At 35.2% G+C, this 21626-nt stretch overlaps 1 protein-coding gene across 50 annotated transcripts in view; it reads right to left on the reverse strand.

Moving 5' to 3' along the window:
* The window catches only part of ARPP21 (cAMP regulated phosphoprotein 21), a 155789-nt gene that overhangs the window by 94737 nt on the left and 39426 nt on the right, over positions 1–21626 (reverse strand). For 17 of the 50 annotated variants that reach the window (XM_077991291.1, XM_077991282.1, XM_077991276.1 and 14 more), the window contains exons 2-9: positions 19831–20004; positions 17962–18128; positions 16958–16999; positions 16091–16180; positions 12019–12163; positions 10527–10605; positions 9787–9846; positions 8935–9075 (exon numbers count right to left, since the gene is read on the reverse strand). In XM_077991291.1, coding sequence (XP_077847417.1) covers positions 8935–9075; positions 9787–9846; positions 10527–10605; positions 12019–12163; positions 16091–16180; positions 16958–16999; positions 17962–18090 — 686 coding nt within the window. In that variant the 5' untranslated portion in view covers positions 18091–18128; positions 19831–20004. Of the gene's footprint in view, positions 1–8934; positions 9076–9786; positions 9847–10526; positions 10606–12018; positions 12164–16090; positions 16181–16957; positions 17000–17961; positions 18129–18874; positions 18968–19830; positions 20168–21626 lie in introns of those variants that run through there. The other 33 variants (XM_015132468.3, XM_015132464.3, XM_015132462.3 and 30 more) reach the window with 6 other exon arrangements.

The following is a 21626-nucleotide window of genomic DNA, read 5'->3' on the forward strand; positions in this document are numbered from 1 at the left end:
ATTTTTCTGAAAGTGATGTTTTCTTTGGAAACTGTTCAATATAATTGTTGTTGTTGTTGTTGTTTTGAGACAAAAGGCTTTTCGTTTATATGTTGTGATGTTGTATAAAAAAGTATTCCATTGAAGCCCATATGCAAATACAGTATTTCAATCCCAGTGAAGGCACAGTTACTAGTGTAGTTTACTTGATAGGGAATTGCCAAATATTTTTGGTACGTGTAAATAAAAGCTATATGTATATATTTTTCATTTTCCTGGCTTGAAGTCCAGAAGGCGGGAAGTAAAGATTGGGAAGTTAAAGGCTAAGCTCCTCTGCGAATTCTGTGGTACCTGAAGGACTGTACATTGGAAGAAGTCAGGTTGTGGGATAAAATGTGTTACATAAATGTGCTCTGCTCTTGATAGATTCCAATTTATTGTTTGAAGAGTTGTACTGAACATTAAAACATATTATTATTATTATTATATTCATTCTACATAACCAGACTCTCACCTACAAGTATTCTCTAAGACTTCCAAAACTATAAGTGCAAAAATGACTGTCAGCCCTACAGGAGGATTTATAAGAAACAAGGAAACCCTCAGGTACTGGGCATAATTCTGCTGCCTATAGCAAGCAAAGATGCAGATTGAGGAAATTGAGTCACAATAATCTTGATTCTTCCAAAACTATTATACATTTAGGACAATACTATATGCAGTAGGTATGTATATGATGAACTTTCAACTTCTAAACTGTATGATACACAATATGTATTTACACACACAGACACTCTTGTAGTTACACACTATTGTATTCACACACATACACACACACAGTTTTGATCAAAATTGTCATGGCTCCTCAAATAAACCATGAAAAGAATTAACATGTGCTATAGCCTATACTTCTTATGTTCAAAGCACAGTACTGAACACTTGAGAAATGATTTTCATCTGACATAATTTAAGAACATGAAACAGAGTTTTGTGTCACTTCTAAGTATGCCAAGGCAATTATGAATCCAGTGTGTCTGGTGATTCTGGAGACTTTTTTTTTTTTGGCATCATGGTTTTGTCATCTATCTTAATACTGATGTTGTTTAATTTGGTTCTCTGCTCAATTTTAAAGGTAATAAAATGCAAATTTGAATTTTTATAAGTGAATCAATAGGTACGAGTTAAAGAACAGTGCTTGGTTTACTTCTCTTTACTTTTCATCATTGTTTGAGAGTATTAAGCCTATTAATGCTAATTCCTCTTTCCCTAACTTTAGGACAGGAGTCATGGCTGAGTGACAGTAGCACTGAATTTTGATCTTGGTCTTCTGTGAATTGACTAGATAAGATCAGAGATGGATCTCAGTTTTCTCTCCTGTAAAATGGCTTAGCTTTATCTACCTAGGATGTCATGAGCAAAATAGATAAATAAATAAATAAAATTATTAAACATATCATGACTCCACAGATAATCTCTATAAAAATGTTATATGAAGTACACTATGTTATAGAATGTATATACATGTTTCCTTTCCAAAATAGTTAATTATACATTCACACACAAAGGCCCATAAATAATTTCAAATAGGGAAAGTAATACCACAAACTTATGTTCCTTCTTATGGTATATTTCTGGTATTTACCTATGTCATCTACAAAATCTTATATTCTCTGAGGTATTTGAGAATAATAATTTGGAGAAAATATAATATTTGAAGAAAATGACATGGAGTTTGACCAGTGTGAACAAATAAGTCTCATTTTGAGCCTGAGTATAGATTAAAAAATGAAGCGTCTTGCTCAGCAAATAGTTTCATAGTTTTCCTGAGAACAATGTGATTCTTAGGTTTTCTGATCTTTGGCAACTAGTCAGATGATTTTTCACTGCCATTCCTGTAAAAACTGCAGAGTAAATTTACCATGTTTAGAAATGACAGGATGCCAACCAACCACTCATAGATTTTTAAGAGGCACTTAAATAAATTGATGCTTGGTCTTCTTCAGGGATGATTAAGGGAGCATCCACATCAGGATGCTGCTCAGTTTATTCAGAGCCATGCACATTCCCAGCCAAAGGAAGATAAATATAATAAACATGGAAGGAAAAGCATGTTTTGCTTTATTTTGTTTTGTTATAAATGTACTTAATCACCTGCAGGGAGTGAAATGCTTAAGGACCAAACACCAAGGGTTCTCATTTTCAGCTTTAGCCTCTTCAGAAAACTAAGCACAGTAGACGTTCTGTGACCTTGGCATACTGCTATCCACTGTTGTCTGGGTCTACCCACTGAGAAAGTGGAAAGTCCCACAATCCTTCTTGGTGATGTAGTAATAACTATCCATTACTTCAGGGGTTCTTAATAAAATCAATTGGTCTCCATTGCTCTATCTATAGGGAAGCTTTATTTAGTTCTAGAATGAGTTTCATGGCTTTTATGATTTACCAAACAGCCAACTCAGTTAGTCATCCTTTCTGGAACATACAACAAACGAACTGCCATGGTCACTACCCACCACTCACCACTCCAGGCAAAATACCCAGGCTCACACTTCTCAGGATCACTGGCTATGTCCTTGGGCACTTAAGGTATAGCCTCAAACCAATGCCTTTGGGTCACTATTTTTGTTTCATAGTTTCTAGGGCCTGTATCCACTCTCTTTCAGTGGATTTGCTGTTTCCTTTCTTTGCTCTGCACTGTCAGAGCAGGGGATTTGAGGCAATGACAGTGGGTGGATGTCAAAGACAAGAAAAAAATGTTCAAGAGATGACAATCTTTTAACATGAAAATTATCTGGGATGAGTTAAACAGTTCCTCTGACATATGCAAAAACATTCAGATATACATGGGATTCTCATTGCCTGTGGCTGATCTTGGCTTTTTGGAAAACACTTGTGCAAGAGGATGGTTTCTAATCTCCAATGGTACACTCTAAGTGTGCATCCTTTCTCTGGGATGAAGAAGAGGAAGGTTAAAAATATATCTAACAGAACAACAATAAACTGCTTTGTGCCAAACACAGAAAATGAGTAAAAGAGAGAGAAACTGAAGATCAGAAAGTGAGAGAAAAAGAGGGGCAAAATTTCTTACATAGAGAGACACATATATTTGTGGCATTTAAAATATTTTGATAAGATCACTATTCATATTTTTAGCCTAAATCCTAAATATAAAAAAATGTAACATTATGTGGAGTGAATACATTATAATTATAATTTACAATATCAAAATAACATGGACCCTAATACCTTCACCCTAGCAAGGGTCTCATTCATCATCATCACCTAACCTGACAGCTGACAAAAAATTCCATCAAAAAATAAAAAGTGTCAGGGCAAAACCTATTTCTGGCAATCTACAATGGGATAGAAGACAGGAACTAACTAAAGGTGAAGGAACTAACTAAAGGTGAAGGAACACAACATGGAGGGCCTCTCAGCTCAGAGACTCCATATGTTAGAGGAGTCCCAGCTGTTAAGACCCAATTTGTAGACCAAAAGGTGTGGTTGGAGGCTACTGGTCACATACACAAATCTGTTCTTACTCTGGTTAGCTCTGAGCAACAACAAAAATGCAGTGCTGTGGAGGAAAGGTGACTTCCTTTACTAATTCTCTAAAGTGCATCAGTTTGCTCAGGTGACAGTACCACCTTGAACTGTTTCCCAAATGAACACAAATATTACTTCCTACTTCTCATAAATGTTATTCTTAACTCCAGCCTCATGCCTTGGTGACAGCAGCACTCACCCAAGTCTTTATACTCTTGGTCATTTCCTCTTGAATATATCCCATTAGTCAATACCAGACCTGCCTTTCGAAAGTATCATGTTATGCACATCAAGTCTCATGTTCTAAAGCTCTAAGAGCTGCCCGCCTTCAAGATTCTATTCAATCTTATGTAGCCTTCCACTGTCATTGACAATATCATTGTCTCCATATTTGCCTCCAGCCAGTACAGCATTATTTTAAAGTCTCCTGGATTTGAGGCCAAATATCCTGAATTAGCATCCTGCTGCCACTGTGCAGCAGTGTGACTTTAGACAATTCACTAATTTTCCTTCGGTACGTATTTCTTCAGTAAAGTTAGAAAAATAATTTAAAAAAATCCTTTTCATTAGGTGGCTGTGAGAACCTAACACAACCGTCTCAACAAAATGCCCAGCTCTTAGTAAATGCTCCAAAAATGTAGATATTATTATCTCATGTTCGTTTATAGCCCATACTCCAGTTTGCCATGTATCCCCCTCCTCATGATGTTTGTTTAAGTCTTACCCTTTCTAAAAGTCTTCCTAAATGTCTATTTGAACCATGAAATGGATGGGCAGGTAGTCCCCAGTGAATCTGCTATATACGTTCTGCTGGATATTTGATACAGTGTTCCTTCAATTATGGAGCGATTCTCTAGATATCTGTTACGTGTCTACTTTGGATCTACAAAGAGTTGCACTACATGTTTCAAGTTTTAAGAAGACTGAGATTCTGAAGTTCTTCCCCCATCTATAACCATAGCGTAAAACGTTTGAGGACAAGAATCCTATCTCGTAATTTTTTGTGTGATCACCGACACTGAAGTCTGTTGTTGGTGAGTTGTAGTTGCTGGAAGTGTTTTCAGTATCTGGAAAGTTTTGTCTGTGTATATTATATGACTGCAAAAACATAACATGTCTGCTCTTATCAGGTAAGATTTACAGAAACCTGGAATGTATTAATGTAAAATCTCTATAGACAGTTGACTTTACTTCAACTATCTTTCCATCTTGTCTCATTGCTTCTCACTGCACCTAATGCTCTTGTAGATGTGGCACAAATCCATGGAGTTGAACAATCAGATTGCTGTGGCAGTAATTTTGTAATAACAAAATAAATAGGTTCACCCCCTTACGAACATAATTAATAAATGTAGCTTTTTCATTCTTAGAATAAAAGCGTGAAATGGAGTAAAGCTTAAATTTTTATATTTATTTAAACTTCATATTTATTTAAACTTTATATATTATATATTACATAAATATATATCATATTATGCATATCTAAATATATATTTAGGTATAATTAATATATATATGAATTCCTTCAAAAAATCACATCTTGTGGCAGTAATAAGCACAGCAAATCTAGCAAGACCTATCAAGTTGTAGGGAGATTCCGTTACTTAATGATACCACTGAGTTAATCTTCAAAAATATCTTATCTATCAATCACTGTTTTCTATCAGACAACAAAGAACTTAAAAGGATTACAATTTTCAACCAATCCAGGGACTCTTCTTGAGGACTCTGCTCAATATTTTCTGGGTATTTTTGTTTTAAGAGAATAAGATTATTTAAAAACATCTTTTTGATATTAGACACATTGGTTTAGGTCCCAGTCATGCTAACCATTGCTTCTCTGTAAGCCCCAAACTAAAACCCAGTTTGTGCCTAATTTTCTTCTTCTGTAAAATGAAGTTTTAATTATTATATTGTAAAGGTTTTTTTTGTATTAAATGTAATAATATACATTTACCTCATGTAACGTATATTATTACAAGACGTAAAGTGGTGAAATGAATAAGCAGTAGGCAATGTTAGTATAAGTAAGGGATGATATTTAACAAACAGAAGTATATCCTGAGATAAGTTTTTTCATCATAAAAGAGCAGATAGATTATATCTGGGTATATTATTGAAAATACTAGAAGTCAGTGCAGTACACACACATATGTAATCCTCACAGAGTATATTGTTATGATCTTAATATTTTGAACTTCATGTGAAATTCTTTCTTCTCCATGAAAAACCTAACCTTCTCAAGTCACGTTCTATAGTTACTTCAACTGCCTATTACCTAGAAAATCAGAATTCTGGGAAATAAATTCTAACCAATAAGGAGCTGAAATAGTTACAATTATTTAAACATCAATGTCAGGGTAGTATTGAAGTGTCACTGAAGAAGAAAAACGTCAGAGTAGTATTGAAGTGTCACTAAAGAAGAAAAATATAAAAGGAAGTTTTTTTTTCCCCTCTACCTTTTAGTAAACAAAAATACCCTCAATCCACATTTTTCTGCATTTCTCTCAGGCTACAGTGTCATTAAAATATGCATTTCATGTGTTTACATTGGAGTAGCATTAAAACTCTAGACATTGAGAAAGTATTCCCCAAACACAAAACTCACATGGAACTCTCATCTCAGTATTCTCTCCTTTAAATAAATGAAGACATTTCAATCCAGAAATAGTTTGAAATTAATATGGTTCTCCTGACCAATACATGTTGATTGCCCTGATAAGACAATTCTGAAATTTGTCACAAAACCAAAAAACCAAGACACCTAGAACTTGAATAGAATGTTTTGGGTATAATGTCCCATTTTGAACTTCAACACCAAAGAGCATGGCAACAGACTTTTAAAATCGAACATAATTTTCCACAAAACAACACTTCTTTTCACTAAAATTGATGACAATGACTCAGGTTCTGAAAACTGTGATTTGTTCCTATTTGGATACAGAAATTTAATTCATCGTCTTTTTCCGTGTGCTAAAATACATCAGTTATCCACCCCCGCCTCAAGAACTACTCAAATAGAGGATGAGCCACCACCATCCCTCAAGAGCCACTCAAATAGAGGATGGTCAGTGTAGTTAGAATAGAACAGTAGAACTTGACAGCTATGAATTGAACATTGTTGAGCTCAATACTTCAGTAAATACCTTAAAAGTCCATGACATACAGTTACTTGCCTTTTTTATTTAGGCATGATTTGCTTTGACTCATGAAGGGGTGTCTAAATGGTGGTGTATAAGAGTAAGGAGTTAGCCAGAGGCTGAGTCCTGGTCTTCCTGTTGTAGCAACTGTACCTTCAAGAGGGTGTCTCTGCACACACTTACTTCTAACTCTTCCTAAAGGTGTAAACCTATAGAGTCTATTTTTAAATGGCCATTAAAAAAAAAAAAAAAAAACTGGCACTCTTCCAGAAGTGAAAAATTCTAGTAATATGATACCTACTACCTAGAAAATAAAAGTTTTAAAGGAGAAAGTATGCTCTCCAGTGGCATTTGGAACTTGCAGGAAACACAAAGATTTAAAAAGAGCTGATCAATAGAAAGTTCTAAAATCATATCAGTGTTCCACATCTGCTCTATCCAATAGCTGCTTGAAATATGGCTCACCTGATAGAGGAACTGAATTTTAAAGTTTAAATTTTATATAAATTTAATAAATGTGAATCGAAACGTAAATAGCCATATTTGGCTACCATACTGGGCAGATCAGGTTTAGAACCAGCACTCAAAGTTGACCAGGAGTCTTGATATAATGCTTAATTTTCTCAAAGCCATTCTCCAAGGGAACATGTCTAAAATATATGGACTAGTATTTATGACTATGTGATTGCAAAATTGGTGTGAATTAAAAATAAATCTACTATCCACCAGTTGAAACTGTATCATATTTAATATACTTGACCTATGGAGTTTTCCATGTTTGCTATGACCTTATAGACAAAGAAGAAGAAAAAAAATCACAAGGAAGTAGTCAACTGCTTTTCTATTTTGCAATCAGCATGTCCCTGCATTATGATATCTAAAAGCCATTAAAAAAATGAAGAATAAGAAACAACAACACAACTATAACAACAGCAAAGAGTATTTGATGGAGAGGGAAGATATAAAGGATTTTAAACGTTATCTTTAATTTTTACTACTAGTCAAATATGAGGCACATGTGTAAACAATCAGGTAAAATAGGAAGCTGATAAATTTTTAAAATGTGTTTTGCTAACACAGTAGAATGCAACTACAGGACTGAATGGTTCTGAAACTTCAAGGACCCTTAAACATGATTCCGTTCAAACTATCCTGCAGATATATAAGTAATTTGAAGCCCACAGAAGTGGAGTGCTCACTGTCCCTGAGATAATAATAATAGCCATGCTTGGTCCCAGATCACCCAGTTTGTGCTCTCTTCACTATGACTTTCCCCTGACCTCTGCTGAGCACAAACTGATGCTTGAATTGAGAAAGAGCCTCATCTCCATCCCCACTTGTCCCAAACTCTGGTGAGCAGAAAATATAGAGTATTGTAACCATGATACTCTGCTTGACACAAAAGCTCCCTTCACTAACATTCCTAAAGAGCACGCAATTTACAGTTTACCAAGCACATTGTGAAAAAAGAAAATTATAAAAATGGATGCTTTCTGTGGGCCGTTTTTTTAGTTTAACATGCCTTTTGTTATAGAAGTGGCTTGTACTGTTCTCAACAGATATATAGGTTCAAGAAAAACAGCTCCAAGCTTCAAAGCAAATGACTACTCATGTTATTATGCTTCTGGTGACTCAAAGAAACAATGAATAGGTATTACGATAAAAACAAACAATTACTTTAAAGGGAAAAAACTTGTCATTCTCTTTTTAGAACTAAGTCTTAGATGTTTCATGTAGCTCAAAACTCTCATTTTACAGGTAAAAAAATGGAGACGGCAGATGTTAAATGACTTGCTCCAAGTCACACAACTAGTAAGTAGAATTGGGTTTTAGAGGCAGGACTTCTGCCTCTAGGTTAGATAGATGTCTAAAAAGCAGAAGAAAGAAGAAAGAAAATAACAATTATTCTGTGTATGTCATGGTCATTTAAAAATATCTGTTGTTTTTAATTTAAGTTATATTTTGACATAAAATTTTTCACAGCTTTGTTTGTAATTTCACAGAGTACTGATGGAAGAAAGAGAATTATGTTTCAGGAACTATGTAAAAGAGCAGGAAATAAATCCACTTTATTTTCTGAATTTTATAAACTTTCTTGGTTCTCAGATAATCGTCTACAGATAAATGCCACACTACTTCTGATAAGAGCAAGAGATAAATAACATTGCACATTTTAAATGTCATGTACTGTGAATTTTATACTGTGATCTTATAAATGAATCCATAGGAGAAAAAGAAAACGCTAAATAAGTACAGTGATGGGGCTTACATTCTGGTGCTGCTGGTCTTGTTGATGATAACAGATTTTCCTGTTTGATCCACATTGTGATCCAATCCAAAATAAGCTGCCACTCGATGGACAAGCATCCTCTGATACGATGACATCTGAGGGAACTTTTTATAATGATTACTGGAATATAATTCAAGAAAAAGTGCAATCAGCATTTTCATTTTTTGCCCATAGTACATTTTACAAGTATACACACAAAACTCTCTCTCTTCCATCTAAACCACTAAGCCTATTGCATTTCTGGCATCACTTAATGTCCTAATTTCCAGAAAAAATTTCTACTTATTACAGATTTATTGATTATGCTATAATAAGCATCTTTGTTTCATTGTTGCACATTTCTCTTGCCAAATAGAATGTCATGTCTGTTGGACAGTATTGCATTTTAGTCCATGATACCTTATCACAGGACAAATGATGTGACATAATACGTGATTGCAGATGTCTATATGGAGATGTGTCATTACACGGTTTACACTGAAGCAGCACAATTATTTTCAGGCATAACTGACTGCAGCCAGCTGGAGCCCATTAAAAAACTATAATAAAAATGAAAAGGGTCTCTTCTTGTTACAGCTACTCTATGCTAATCAGTGGCCCACTGTTTATAGCCATTTTGTCAGGAATTTAACAAGCAGAAGCACACATGGTCCAAGCAACAATTCTCATCAGCATATAGTTCCTAACTCCAATAATGTCTCCATTTAACAAATCAAGGAACATATTAAACAATGTTTTATCTATCCCTAAGTCTTTCCAGAGTGGATAATTTAACTCCAGTAGCAAACTAGGATACATCATCAAATTAACCAGCATTGCAGTTTAACATACTTGTTGTCAGCAATGAAATCGATAATTTCCTGCTCCATTTTCAAAAGTATCATCCTGTCCCTGCAAAATAAATGTTAAATGTAAAAGGTTTTATGTATGTCCGACTCCCAAAAACCTAAAGAATTCATTAAATGTATGGAAAAGATTAATGTATGCTGCTACAAACTTATACCTAATTCTTCTTTGGAATATGCTGACCATTTACATATTATTTCATTTCATTCATTACAAATTATTTCATTATTTAAGAGTATTCCTTTGTGAAGTATATTGAAATATCTAAATTTTGTAGTCTTAATGTTAATTATGACATGCAAAGTACTAGGATCAAAAAACACATCAAATAAGTAGTATATTTCAAATAAATAGGAAACTGGAACAAATCAAAGGCCACGTATTGACTGTAAATGAATACACAGCTGCATTAAAACGTAATTGGCTTATTTGACAACAATAATTTTTATTCACTATTTTTCCCCCAGCCAGTATCTCTTTGTGATCCCAAAAGCAGAACTGTTAAACTATAATTTATTAATTGGGTAACTACCCAGTTACTAAGACTCTCCATAAAAAGTAAACATGCAAACCATTAGCAGAAAAAAAATGCAGGACATAGTTTAAGACATCAGGGAAGGTATCTGCATTTTACAATGGCTTTCTCAGAAGTGTTGGATTAATAACTTTGATTGTAATATTCTATTTGATCCTTCTAAAAATAAGAGGCTTATTTAATAATTTACCTGGAATTATTCTTTAATGTGTTAATCAGAAACTCGTGTAAGTCTATGCCTGTAGAATCCGTGTATTCTTGGCTGCAATCTGAAACAAATAGCAGGACGGAGTTGTCGGGAATGATGGTGGAAAGGTGGGGTGGAAAAGGTTTCCCCAACCTATCCTGCTTCCCCCCTGCTCAGATAAATTTTAGGTGAAGCTGTCGGTATAAAAATACATGTTTCAAAACTAGCAACCTGGCAATATAACATCAGGATGAAAATTAGATTCAGGGATTGAAAACACCCAAATAAATCCTGACTATGGGAAGATCCAAAAGTCATACAAGGGGAAGTGGGCACAGTCTGGGTATGGGGGAGAGGTGGAGTCAAATATCATGTGTTCATCCTGCATTGTAAATTGCAAGGGCACAAACCCCACATGACAGAACTCCTACCTAAGAGAGAGCTCTCAAGATTTGAGATCCCATGGAACCCTTTTTCTCTTAAAGAAAGTGAAAAAAAAAAAAAAAAGAATGTTCTCTAATGAGACTACCTATTAATCAGTACAAAATACAGGACACTAAATATTCCCAAGACTTTTACATACCCTAATGCTGTCGAAAGCTTAATTTCTAAAACTGTTTTAGAAACCTGAACTTCTTGACTGTCATATACACCTTGAATTTTAGATATTCCTCAGCAGAAAAAACAATTATAAGTAGATGTATGGTTATAGAACACATAACTGTTAGAGGCGGTTGTCATTCCTCAGTTGACCAGATGTTCTATTATTTCCCAGCTGCCCAGTTTGTTTGTTTGTTTGTTTAAGTCTACGGCAAGACTGTTTACTCATGGTAATCTTCATTTCAACTTAGTTTTGTTTTTGTACAATGGTATGGCAAAAATTTGGACCGTTTGGATTGTAGGTTTTCAGTTTGTAAAGGTATGACTTTTTTGGACAGTGATTTGGTATTGAAGTAGAAGTGTGTATTTCTTAAATAAACATTATGTGATAGTAGATGCGTGCAGAGACTAAATTCTGTGCCAGATAAAATGTGAATCATGTATTACACTGACGTATACATCTGTACTTTAGGGACCATATCACTTATGAACTGAGAATTGCTAATCCACTCTCTGCCTTTTAAGATAAACATGAGAGTATCAAACTGGGTATCATTACTGTTCACCAATCCAAGTTAATCGATCCAAGAAACCTAAATTTAGGGCAGATTTATATTTATTCCTTGTACAAGCTTGTCACTGAAAACAGAAGATTAAAATGCGAATCCAAAGAAATATGTGATCCTAAAAATAACCTGTCTAGCAACACAAGTAATGACACTATAAACAGAAAGAAAATCAAGTTCACATTTTTTACACACACACAGATACGTACACGTATAGAATTATATGCAGGGTTTGGTGGGAGGTGAATATGCATTTGAAATCTAGAATATGTTCTGTGATTACGTGTGTGCCCAAATTGAGTAAGTTAAGGAAACATTTTCACATTCACCTTTTGATAACATTCTGATCTTGGGTTTTTCAGAGGTTTTATCTTTGTTTTTATCCTTTTCTTTTTCTCTTTCAGAGTCATCTTTCCTAGATTTATCCTCCTCTTGCAGGCTGGAAAAACTGGAAAGCTGTAAATGAATTGATTCCTGTTGGGGAAAAAATATAATAATTTAGGGCCAGGTTTAATAATCTCTGTCTGGCTCCCATTTTGCATAGAGGTTATGAAGTATAGAAAAATGAAAACCAGGTGCAGATTTTTTTTCTTAAATGGTAAAAATTAAACCTGTCAGAAAATTAATTGCCCTTTAAAATGACTTAATCTTCAGGAGTCAATGGGAGGTCATAAGGAACATCTAGTACTAAAACTTTGCCTCATGAATATTAACCTTAACCAAGATGAATTCCTGTAGATCACAATACTTATTTTTTTTCTACGGGTTTATTTTTAAACACCTAGAAAAAATTTCTTTATTGGTAAGCTCGCATCACAGCCATTGTATTAAAAAAAAAAAAAAAAGAAGGACTCTGTAGTTCTATTCTATAATTCCTTATAAGGGGAAATTGGCACAAAGACAGACATATACTAGGAATCATAATTACAAATAGAACAGACATAAAGAAAGCCTCTATTACCAAATTTGCAATAAAAACTCGATTCTAGACCCAGGTCAACAATGATTTCTACTACAATGAAAAGCAGACTACATAATTGCAGGAATTCTAGGCATAAACTTATTATAATTGTTTATAAATACCATTAATAAATCATTATAATGTATAGTTACAATAAGCATTGCCTTTTAGAAAAGGTAGGAAGTAAAATCATATTTTTCATAAATAATATATATTTAATATTATTTTATTTTAGCATCAGTTAGTCCTTTCCAAAATATAATATTCTCTTGAAATGATGTTTGATATAAGATTGACCATTTATAGCATTGGGACTGGATCCATTTTTATTCTTATCTATTTTGCACTGAAAATAGATTATTTTGCATAACTCACATGTATCAGCCATTTGATTGATAGTACGTTCACCGTTTTGAAGAAGAATGAGCCAAATCATGTTTTTCAGTTTTATGAAAAACCTATGCTATGATTAAAACTATGACAAATTAACCAAAGTTAAGCCCACTTATTCTTATGTAAGAGATCATTTGATGGCAAAGCTTTCTTCCACTAGTGACATTAAAATTTATGATGTAGGAAAAAAAAATCCCAATGACTAATAATGTCTCTCACTGAAAATTAAACTAATGCTCACATGACATGTGACTAAATTGATGCTTGTACCCTCATAATTTGGGATTCTTAATGGTTCTCAGTAAACCTAGCCAATCTAACAAACATAAAGAAAAGTTCTCCGAAGCTAAGATTCTTTTTTGGAAGGGGCTCCATTGTGAACTCCCTGTTTCACTATGCTTATAAAGTCACACAATATAAATGATGAAATAAAACATACTTTCATCATAGATATCTTAGCTGAGTTTTCCAACTTCAACATGTTTTCCCTGGGGATGTAAATATATAAACTTTGTAAAAATCGAGTGTAATTTGATTATAGAGTCATTTATTGCAGTTTGGGACAGAAATGTCTTCATATGCAAAGGTTCAGGCAGGTCCTAGGGATAGGATTTGCTTCTACTTGCTAAAGAAATCACTGGGACATTTCTGGTCCAGAAGACATGGCTGGGGTGGGGAAGATTCAGTTTGACAGTTAATCTTCAAGGGAAACTAAGGGCTCCCAGGCCATGAAGGTGATCTCATCGCTTCTTCAAAACTGACTGAAACATCCAGCCTCTGTATGTATGAATCTAAAATTATAGAGGGTTGGACATATATTATAAATGCATGAGCAGAGGCTAAAGAATATCCACCATAAAAAAATGTACAAATTGATGCCATGTGTTGACAAATACTATACTCAGGAAAAAAATTATCTTTTCTATGCATATACGTTACGGTGTTGAAAGAACACACAAAAGTGCTATAGAGTTGGTAAAAAACAATCTGTTATTTTTTAATATTTTTATTGATATGCTCAATAATAAAATACAAGTGTTAATAAATACATTGGTACAGGATAAGTTTATATCCAACAACAGTAAAAGAGTGATTCAAGTTGCAGTAATACACTGATAGGTAAATAGTATAACATTAGAAAAGCAAAATTCCTTTAACTTAAGGACAGACTGAACCATCAGATATGGGTCTGAGATCAAGTAATACAGGTAGCAAGAGTTTTTCCCACACTGGAAAATGAAGGCAGTTTTCCAAATACTGTGGATTTACAAACATTGGGGAAGCGATACAATCCATACACTGTATACTTCTGCCAGTGTTCTCTGGGATTCAGTCCGCACATTTTGTAAGTGCCGGTGGTACCTAATGAAGGCATTGCATATAAACTCAAAAGTCTGTTTCTTTATTCTCTAAAAAGGTAGCACGGCCACTTGCTTATATGTGTGTGTCTGGATGTTTTCTATCAGCCCCCTGCTCCCACCACTCCTCAGCCAATCCAAAGAGAAGCGTGCAGGCTCTCATTCTCTCCTACAAAGCTAGTCTTGGTTTCTGAGCTTGGAACCAGCAGGAACAAAGCACCATTTACACCTTATTTCTCTGCACCAATTGTATGGAGACACTAGACTTAGGTCCAGAGTGGGCACTATGATACAGATGATCCCTTAAAAAATTTCCTCCTGGTACCTTTTCAAATGGGACAAAAAGCAGATTAAGTCTATAAAGGCTGTCCTTCTCTGCCTGGCATTAGGAGTGGGGGACAACTGGGGCATTACTTCTTACAGGGTCTGTCATTCTGCAGAGTTAACATATATTGTGAGCGGTACATTACAAGCCATCAATCAACATTTAATAATATAAGCCATGATATTCACATTATTCTCCCTTTTCAATCTCCATTAAAAATAGAAGCACAAATAAAATGCTGAAAGAAAGCCACACGTTTCTCAGAGCCCAAGAAAAATAAAGCATGTGTACGAAACACAGTAATGGCCACTGAAAGATAGCCTGTCCATGCCTTATGACATGAGTGGCGTGTTGAGAAAATGATGCTAGAAAAAAAAAAACACACATTCTTAGGACAAAATCTATTAGGAATTTATTTTTGGTCCTTTTAAAGAAAGTGCTCTCAATGCTCTCTGTTTCCATGAGGGGAATTCAGAGTATTTCAATTAAAGTAAAAAGAAAAAAGCAAAACCAAACCAAACAAAAATAATGATATCTTAATCGATTTTTCCCTCCCCTGGGCTCAGGTAAACCATTTTACTTTTTGTCTTGACTGCTCCCAGCCTCTGATAAAATAAGTACAATTTCAGCAGCAAGACCATTTTTTATAAAAGCTAATATGATGCCTAAAAGGCAAACAAAAATAAGTATGATGTGAAGTTTCCCATTTTGTCACGAAATAATTTTGTTGAAATTTAAATTTTTATAACCTACTAATCTTGCTGTAAGGAGCAAAAATAAGGGTAAAAATATGCAGTGATAGATTAATAATATTAAAGTCACCATCAGCTCAGATTCATTTCTGGACAACTTTTGCAGTATTGAGAAATCTCCACCAAAGGCCATAAAAGTATTTCTCCAAAGTTCAATGCACCTTATTCACTATTTCCTAAGTTTCATATGAACCAACAATTGTATTTCTTATAGGCAAGTGCATTTTGGGGAGCTGAGAGGTAAGACATCTCCAACAAGGAAGGAGAGGGGATACTTGGGATTATATTTGGTTCAGCCTTATCAAAAGAGAGCCTTTGAGGAAATTCAGCACTACTGTGCCTACTTTTTATTTAACTTTTAATCTAAATTCTTTTGAATTCCTTTCCATTTGCAGTTTTCAGAGAGTCTGGAAAAAAACAAATGTAATACTCTGTGACAAACCATTAAACTATTTTAGAATGTTGAATAAGCAAGGGATGAAGCCAAAAAATGAATTATTTTCTTCAATTATATTTTTCTCCCCCAAAACACTGTTTAACACCAAATTAAGAGCCATGCACACAAAGGTGGATCCCGTTCATGCAATTAATGATAATGACAAGGGGATATACCTGATCCTGAAGACTTTCACCTCCTGGTCTGGCAGAAGATTCCTCACAGACAGCAAGACTGCGAGTCAGTTTACCTTTTCCTGCTCCTGACTAGGAGGGGGGAAAGAAAAGGGAAGGAAAGGAAAATAAAGGAAACAAACAGGAAACATTCTCATACTGCCAAATCATCTCCACATTTACATGACTTCCCCAAATGAGATTTTTAAAACCAAACTTCAAGTCTCCCGATCAGTACTGTCTACACTGGCTCTAAGCATCATACCTCTATATTGATGGGGATGGAAGTAAAGAGGAATGTGAACAGATAAATTAAAAAAATACTTTTAGTAAATTGTGTGCGTCACATTGGGAACATATGAAGAATGAATTGCTGCCATTTCCTGAAAATATCAGGAGGAAAAAATGACAAAATTAATTTCTACTAAAACTAAGTTTGCAGGAGATTTGACTGAGAAGATAGTTAAAAGGATGAAGAGTATGTACTAAACAGCAGTATCTGTTTACTTCAAGGCAGAAATTAAGTAGTGAGAATAAAACATCTACTCTAAATTTTATTTAAAATAAAAACAAAACAAGTGGTCGTTTGTTTTGTAAAGTACTGTCAAATCTCTACGTGCGAAAACAGGATCCAATACATACATTTACAGGTATTTGAACACTACATCCTCTAATTAAAATATACAGTGCCAGAAAGTAAGACATGCATAAACACAATCCCATCAGAAACAGCCAGCACCAGTACAACCAGGATCCCCCACAATATCTGGACACAATCATCCGAACTGCTGGCAAATCTTTTAACTCTGATATAAAATATGCAATTTATACCCATGATATCAGGTCTACTTAGAATATTAAGAAGCCTACCTTGGATTTTCTTCTTTCTTGATTCTGAGCCTCCAGCCGCCTCTGTATGTTGGAAAGAAAATAAAACAAAATAAAATAAAACAAACAAAAACAAACAGTAAACCAACAACCGAGAGAGAGAAAGAAAGAGAGAAAAATGTCACTACTGGCTACAGTAGAGAAGTCAATAATAATAGCAACAGAACATCACAAACATTAGGGAGGACTCCTCCTTCCCTAGCTTTAAAAATCTTTTGACTAACTTTTAGCTCTTTTCTCTTTATAACAACTATTGGAAAGGGGAAAAGGAAAAGCCAGCTTTGAAGTCTTTTGACCATCATGCAGTTATCTGCCTTTGTTAACTGTTGGTATATAAAGAGTTAACACTTCTGTAGTTTAGTTAAAAGAAAATCAGTACTTACAAGCTTTTTGTAAGTGCAGTATGCTTTCCTTCTACCAAATCTCTTTCCCTTGTAAACCATGATGTGTTTCACAACACTTTTTCATTTCCTTTAATCACTCCCAGTCTTTCTTCCTCCTTCTAGTATTCTCTCTTTGGCTGGGAATTCTAGGGTTTAGCTTGGTTGCTAATAAGATTTGAGCCTTAGCATGCCCACGAAAGTCAAAGGAACACCTGCCTTTGATTTTTCTTAGTTTACCATAAATTGAGTCTTCATCTTTCCACAGAATAGCAAATTCATTTTTAAAACTCAGCTAGTCTAAAGCTGCCTTGGGAGAAGCCCTCCATGTACACCTTGAGGTGTTCTGGAAATGGGTAAGGGGATGCTGTGTGCAAATTCAGAAAATAAATACTTTCCTATGACTTTTTCCCCACAAAACACATTTTAGAGCATGGTTGGGTTAGGACAAAAAGTGACAAAAAACAAAAAAGTAGGAGACTAGCATTTCCTAATGATACAACTAGCGAAACTCTTTAAAAAATAAATCTTTAAAGTATTCTGAAAATAAAAGAAGGGATCTGCACACAGTTGTATGAGAGTGAGGGTCTCTTCATGCTCACTCACCTGAAGTTCCAGTTTCTCCTCTTCATCCAGACTTTCTGATTTAACAATGCCGTTCTCTGGAGTAGCCGTCTCCTGCTCAGTCCCTCCTTCCTCTGCTATCGCCTGATTCAGGTCTCCTTGCTCAGACATTCTCCCCGGTGCAAATTAAAATAACAAGATTTTATGCCCTAGAAGGTTAAGATATCAGAAAATAAAGTCAGTGTAAGGTACTTACTATCATTCTTTAGATATTTCATTTCTCCTTTCATATTCAAATCCAAATGAGCAATTTTGAGAATTTTATACAAAAGGGGGAAAAAATAAGGTGAAAGCAAGTACCCAAGGCATGCACAAGAGGCAGATACAGTTGTCCCATCCACACCCCCTTTCCACACACTTGTGAATACACCTTGCCATCAAAATGGGTCAACAAATCTTAGAGACACCTAACTCCCACACAACTACCAGTGCCCGATTCTCCACTAGAGTAGAAGCAACAAAAGAGGATATTTCTCCAACTTTTGAATAAATGACCCTCGACTTCTGACTCAAGATGTGGTACTGATGTTCTGCAGCATCTCTAAGATGACTGAACAATTATTTGCAGGTTCCAAACATAGACATGCTTCCCTAGATATAAGGAATACGGTAGTCTGCAAGGGCAAAAAATCTATTGAAAAGGTAACAATTCAGCATAAATATGGTATCTAATTTTGGCAATAAACCTTTCAGGGTCAACATTTCCAGGTTTCGAACTGACAGCTACGTTATTAAAAACGTAAGCCCCACAAGATCCTGTGGAAGGGAGTCTTTGGCAGGCAGCTCTAATGAAGCTATCCCAACTAAACTCTACTTCTCCATGCTCACAATAGACTACAGACACTGGAAATGGCTTTTCAGAGTTAAAATCTGTTCTTATTGTTTTTCTCCCTACCTTTATAAAACCCCTGACACTTCCCCTTCTGATGTGCTGTCAAATGAGGCTCATGAATAATTTAGCATTTACTTCCTCCTCACTTTTTTTAAGCTGTGAGAAAAATAGAAAGAAAAAAAAAAAAGAAGAAAGAGAAGGAGGGAGGAGGAGGAGGAAGGAGGAGGAGGAAAGAGAGAAGAAGAAAGAAAAGAGAAAGAAGAAGGAGGAGAGAGAGGCGCTGTAGCTTAGAAAGTTAGTTCTTTAACAAAAAATTCCCAAGCAATGACTGTCCCATTCCCAGTCATTACAATGGTAATTATTATTGGACAAATAAGAGTTTTAATATGTTTCTTTGAGAGTGTTCAATTACCATTTACTAATTCAGTAACTTTATTTCCAACTAAAAATAGGAAGCGTGAGAAAAATCTAAACCACAGAAATTTCGCTAAAATCTACCATGACAAAACAGATGGTATCTAATGATATCTTTAAAATACACAGGCTTATTCGGCAAAGGATTGTGGGAATGTAAAAGGAAGTTTTCCAACAGGATGGTAGCTTGAGTCTGTAAAGTGACTAGTAAGCAATGCATTCAGGTTTTGGGAGGTTTTAGGATATTTCATCCAGTGCATTCTGACGGATTTCTTATATTTCAGTGACACTCAGTATGTGTGGTTAATGAAATAAAAAGTTCCATTTTCCACTGGCAAACAGCTTGTTTCTCAGTGCATTGGGTAGGGGACTTCTGTTGTCCTAACTCATTTTTCAGAGCATTTAAGTAAAAAGCAGACCATGACCAGATTTAAAATGGAGTGAACAAATTGAGCTCTAATTCTCCGAACTACAAGCCAAATGAGTCTCTGATACAGATCCTGTCATGGTCACATTCAGTGAACTGCTGGATACAAGCAGGCACATTTATATAATAATAAATCTAAAATACAGATGAGATGACAGCCAGACAACAAGACCTTTACCTTTCGTGCAGAATTCCTGCTGTAGGTCTTGGCGACTTACTAGCGGCTTCTGTCGTTCTACGCCAGGAAAATCCACACAAGTGATCAGAGACAACTGGAGTCCCATGTCCCCATTAACAGTTCGGAATGCCCATCTCCATGCGATTCCCTTACACAGTGTGACACATCGTCAACCTGAAAAAAGATGAAAAGTAAATAATAATAATTGCAATAATCATGGTAGGGTGAAGGATGAAATAAATAAGACGGTGTTTCTAACACTAATGACCAGCTTCCAGCAAATCACGTTCACAGCTTGATCCAGCTCCACCTGTCTCAAACTGCCTGCTTCTTCTCTAATGAAGGCTACAGCCGGCTGTTCAAGTCAGAACGGCACCCACGCAAGGAGCTAAAATTAACAATTGCATTATGCACCGAAGATTACTCACTTCAATTTTAACCTTTTTTAGTGAAATCTCGCACTTTGTATTAAAAAAATAAAATTAAAAAAAAAAACAAGCTTGTGTGTTTGCCCCAATGAGAATCAGGATCACCTATGAGCAAAAGTTTTGCCTCCTTTTTCTAACCAAAGCCTTTATCTTAATTATAGATTATATTATATATTTTAATGCTGTAGTTTCTCTCTTTACGAAAGTTACCTGAATAAAGTGCACTGAAAGGTTTTGATTAAATGAAACATTCTCTATGAAAGTTAAAAAAAAAAAAAAAAAGAGAAAAGAAAACTTTTATAATGGCATGGCTGAGAAAGCTCTTTTCTCTCCACTTATAGTTTGGGAAGAAGAATGCCTAATATTCTTGTTGCAGGGTGAACACAATCTATCCACAGCCCTCCCTCCCCATCGGGATTGCCACTGCCAGCTGGGCATTCTGTTTGACAGCGAAGAAACACTGACAGAGGGATTCAACAGATTTGCAAACTTCAAGCCTGTTGAAAACAATCCATGCTATAATGTGCACTTTCTCTTTCTCACAACTCCTACAGGAGCAGCGGCAAAGACAGCTTGAATGCAAACACAGAGACGGGCTCCTAATAATATTTGCCCAAATCAAGCTGCATCTCTTCCTTTTCCCTATAACTCTACTCTGGTGCACGACGGCTAAATCCAACAGCATGCACACCTCTTCCAACATATGCCCGTCTATGAAAACACTAAATGCATCCCAGTTATTTAGTTTGAAGGTTAGAAACCTCTCCCTCCTCCTTGCTACCCTCTTCTCCCAAGTTTAAATGAGCACAGCTGGTTCCTTACAGGATTTTACTGTGGCTATATTAATAACATATTGGGTTACAAAGCCATTTGTTGTGCAAAGGGAAAACAACTGTTGAAAATTCAATCACTTGTACAGTCAATAGTTTCTGGATTTATTCAAGTTTTATGAAGCTGGATGATCAGACTTTAAACTATGTTTCTTTCATTTTTGGAAATTATATGGCTTTTGAGAGCTAGACATGCATTTACGACAAAACTGGATTGCTAATCAATAGTAATTTTATTTTTTCAATTTTGATCAGTTTCACCATAGCTACTATAACTAATAATATTAAATAGAAATCATCATGTTTTAAAAATTAGAATCTATTTAACTAAGAAGCCTGTTATCTAATATGTCTTAGCATAAGCGTCAGTGATGGTTATGAAATGCATTCTGGATTCTGTTTTACTTTTCCCAAGTTGAATGAAGTTCCCAAGGATCACGGCAACTCTTTTGATTTCTCTTTAAGACCCTCATATTTGTACAGTTCACTCAGCAGGTGAACAGCAATGTAATTTCCAAAGCTAAGTCTTAGATGCATT

Source organism: Macaca mulatta, chromosome 2 (assembly GCF_049350105.2).
Source record: "Macaca mulatta isolate MMU2019108-1 chromosome 2, T2T-MMU8v2.0, whole genome shotgun sequence".
Classification (NCBI taxonomy): domain Eukaryota; kingdom Metazoa; phylum Chordata; class Mammalia; order Primates; family Cercopithecidae; genus Macaca; species Macaca mulatta.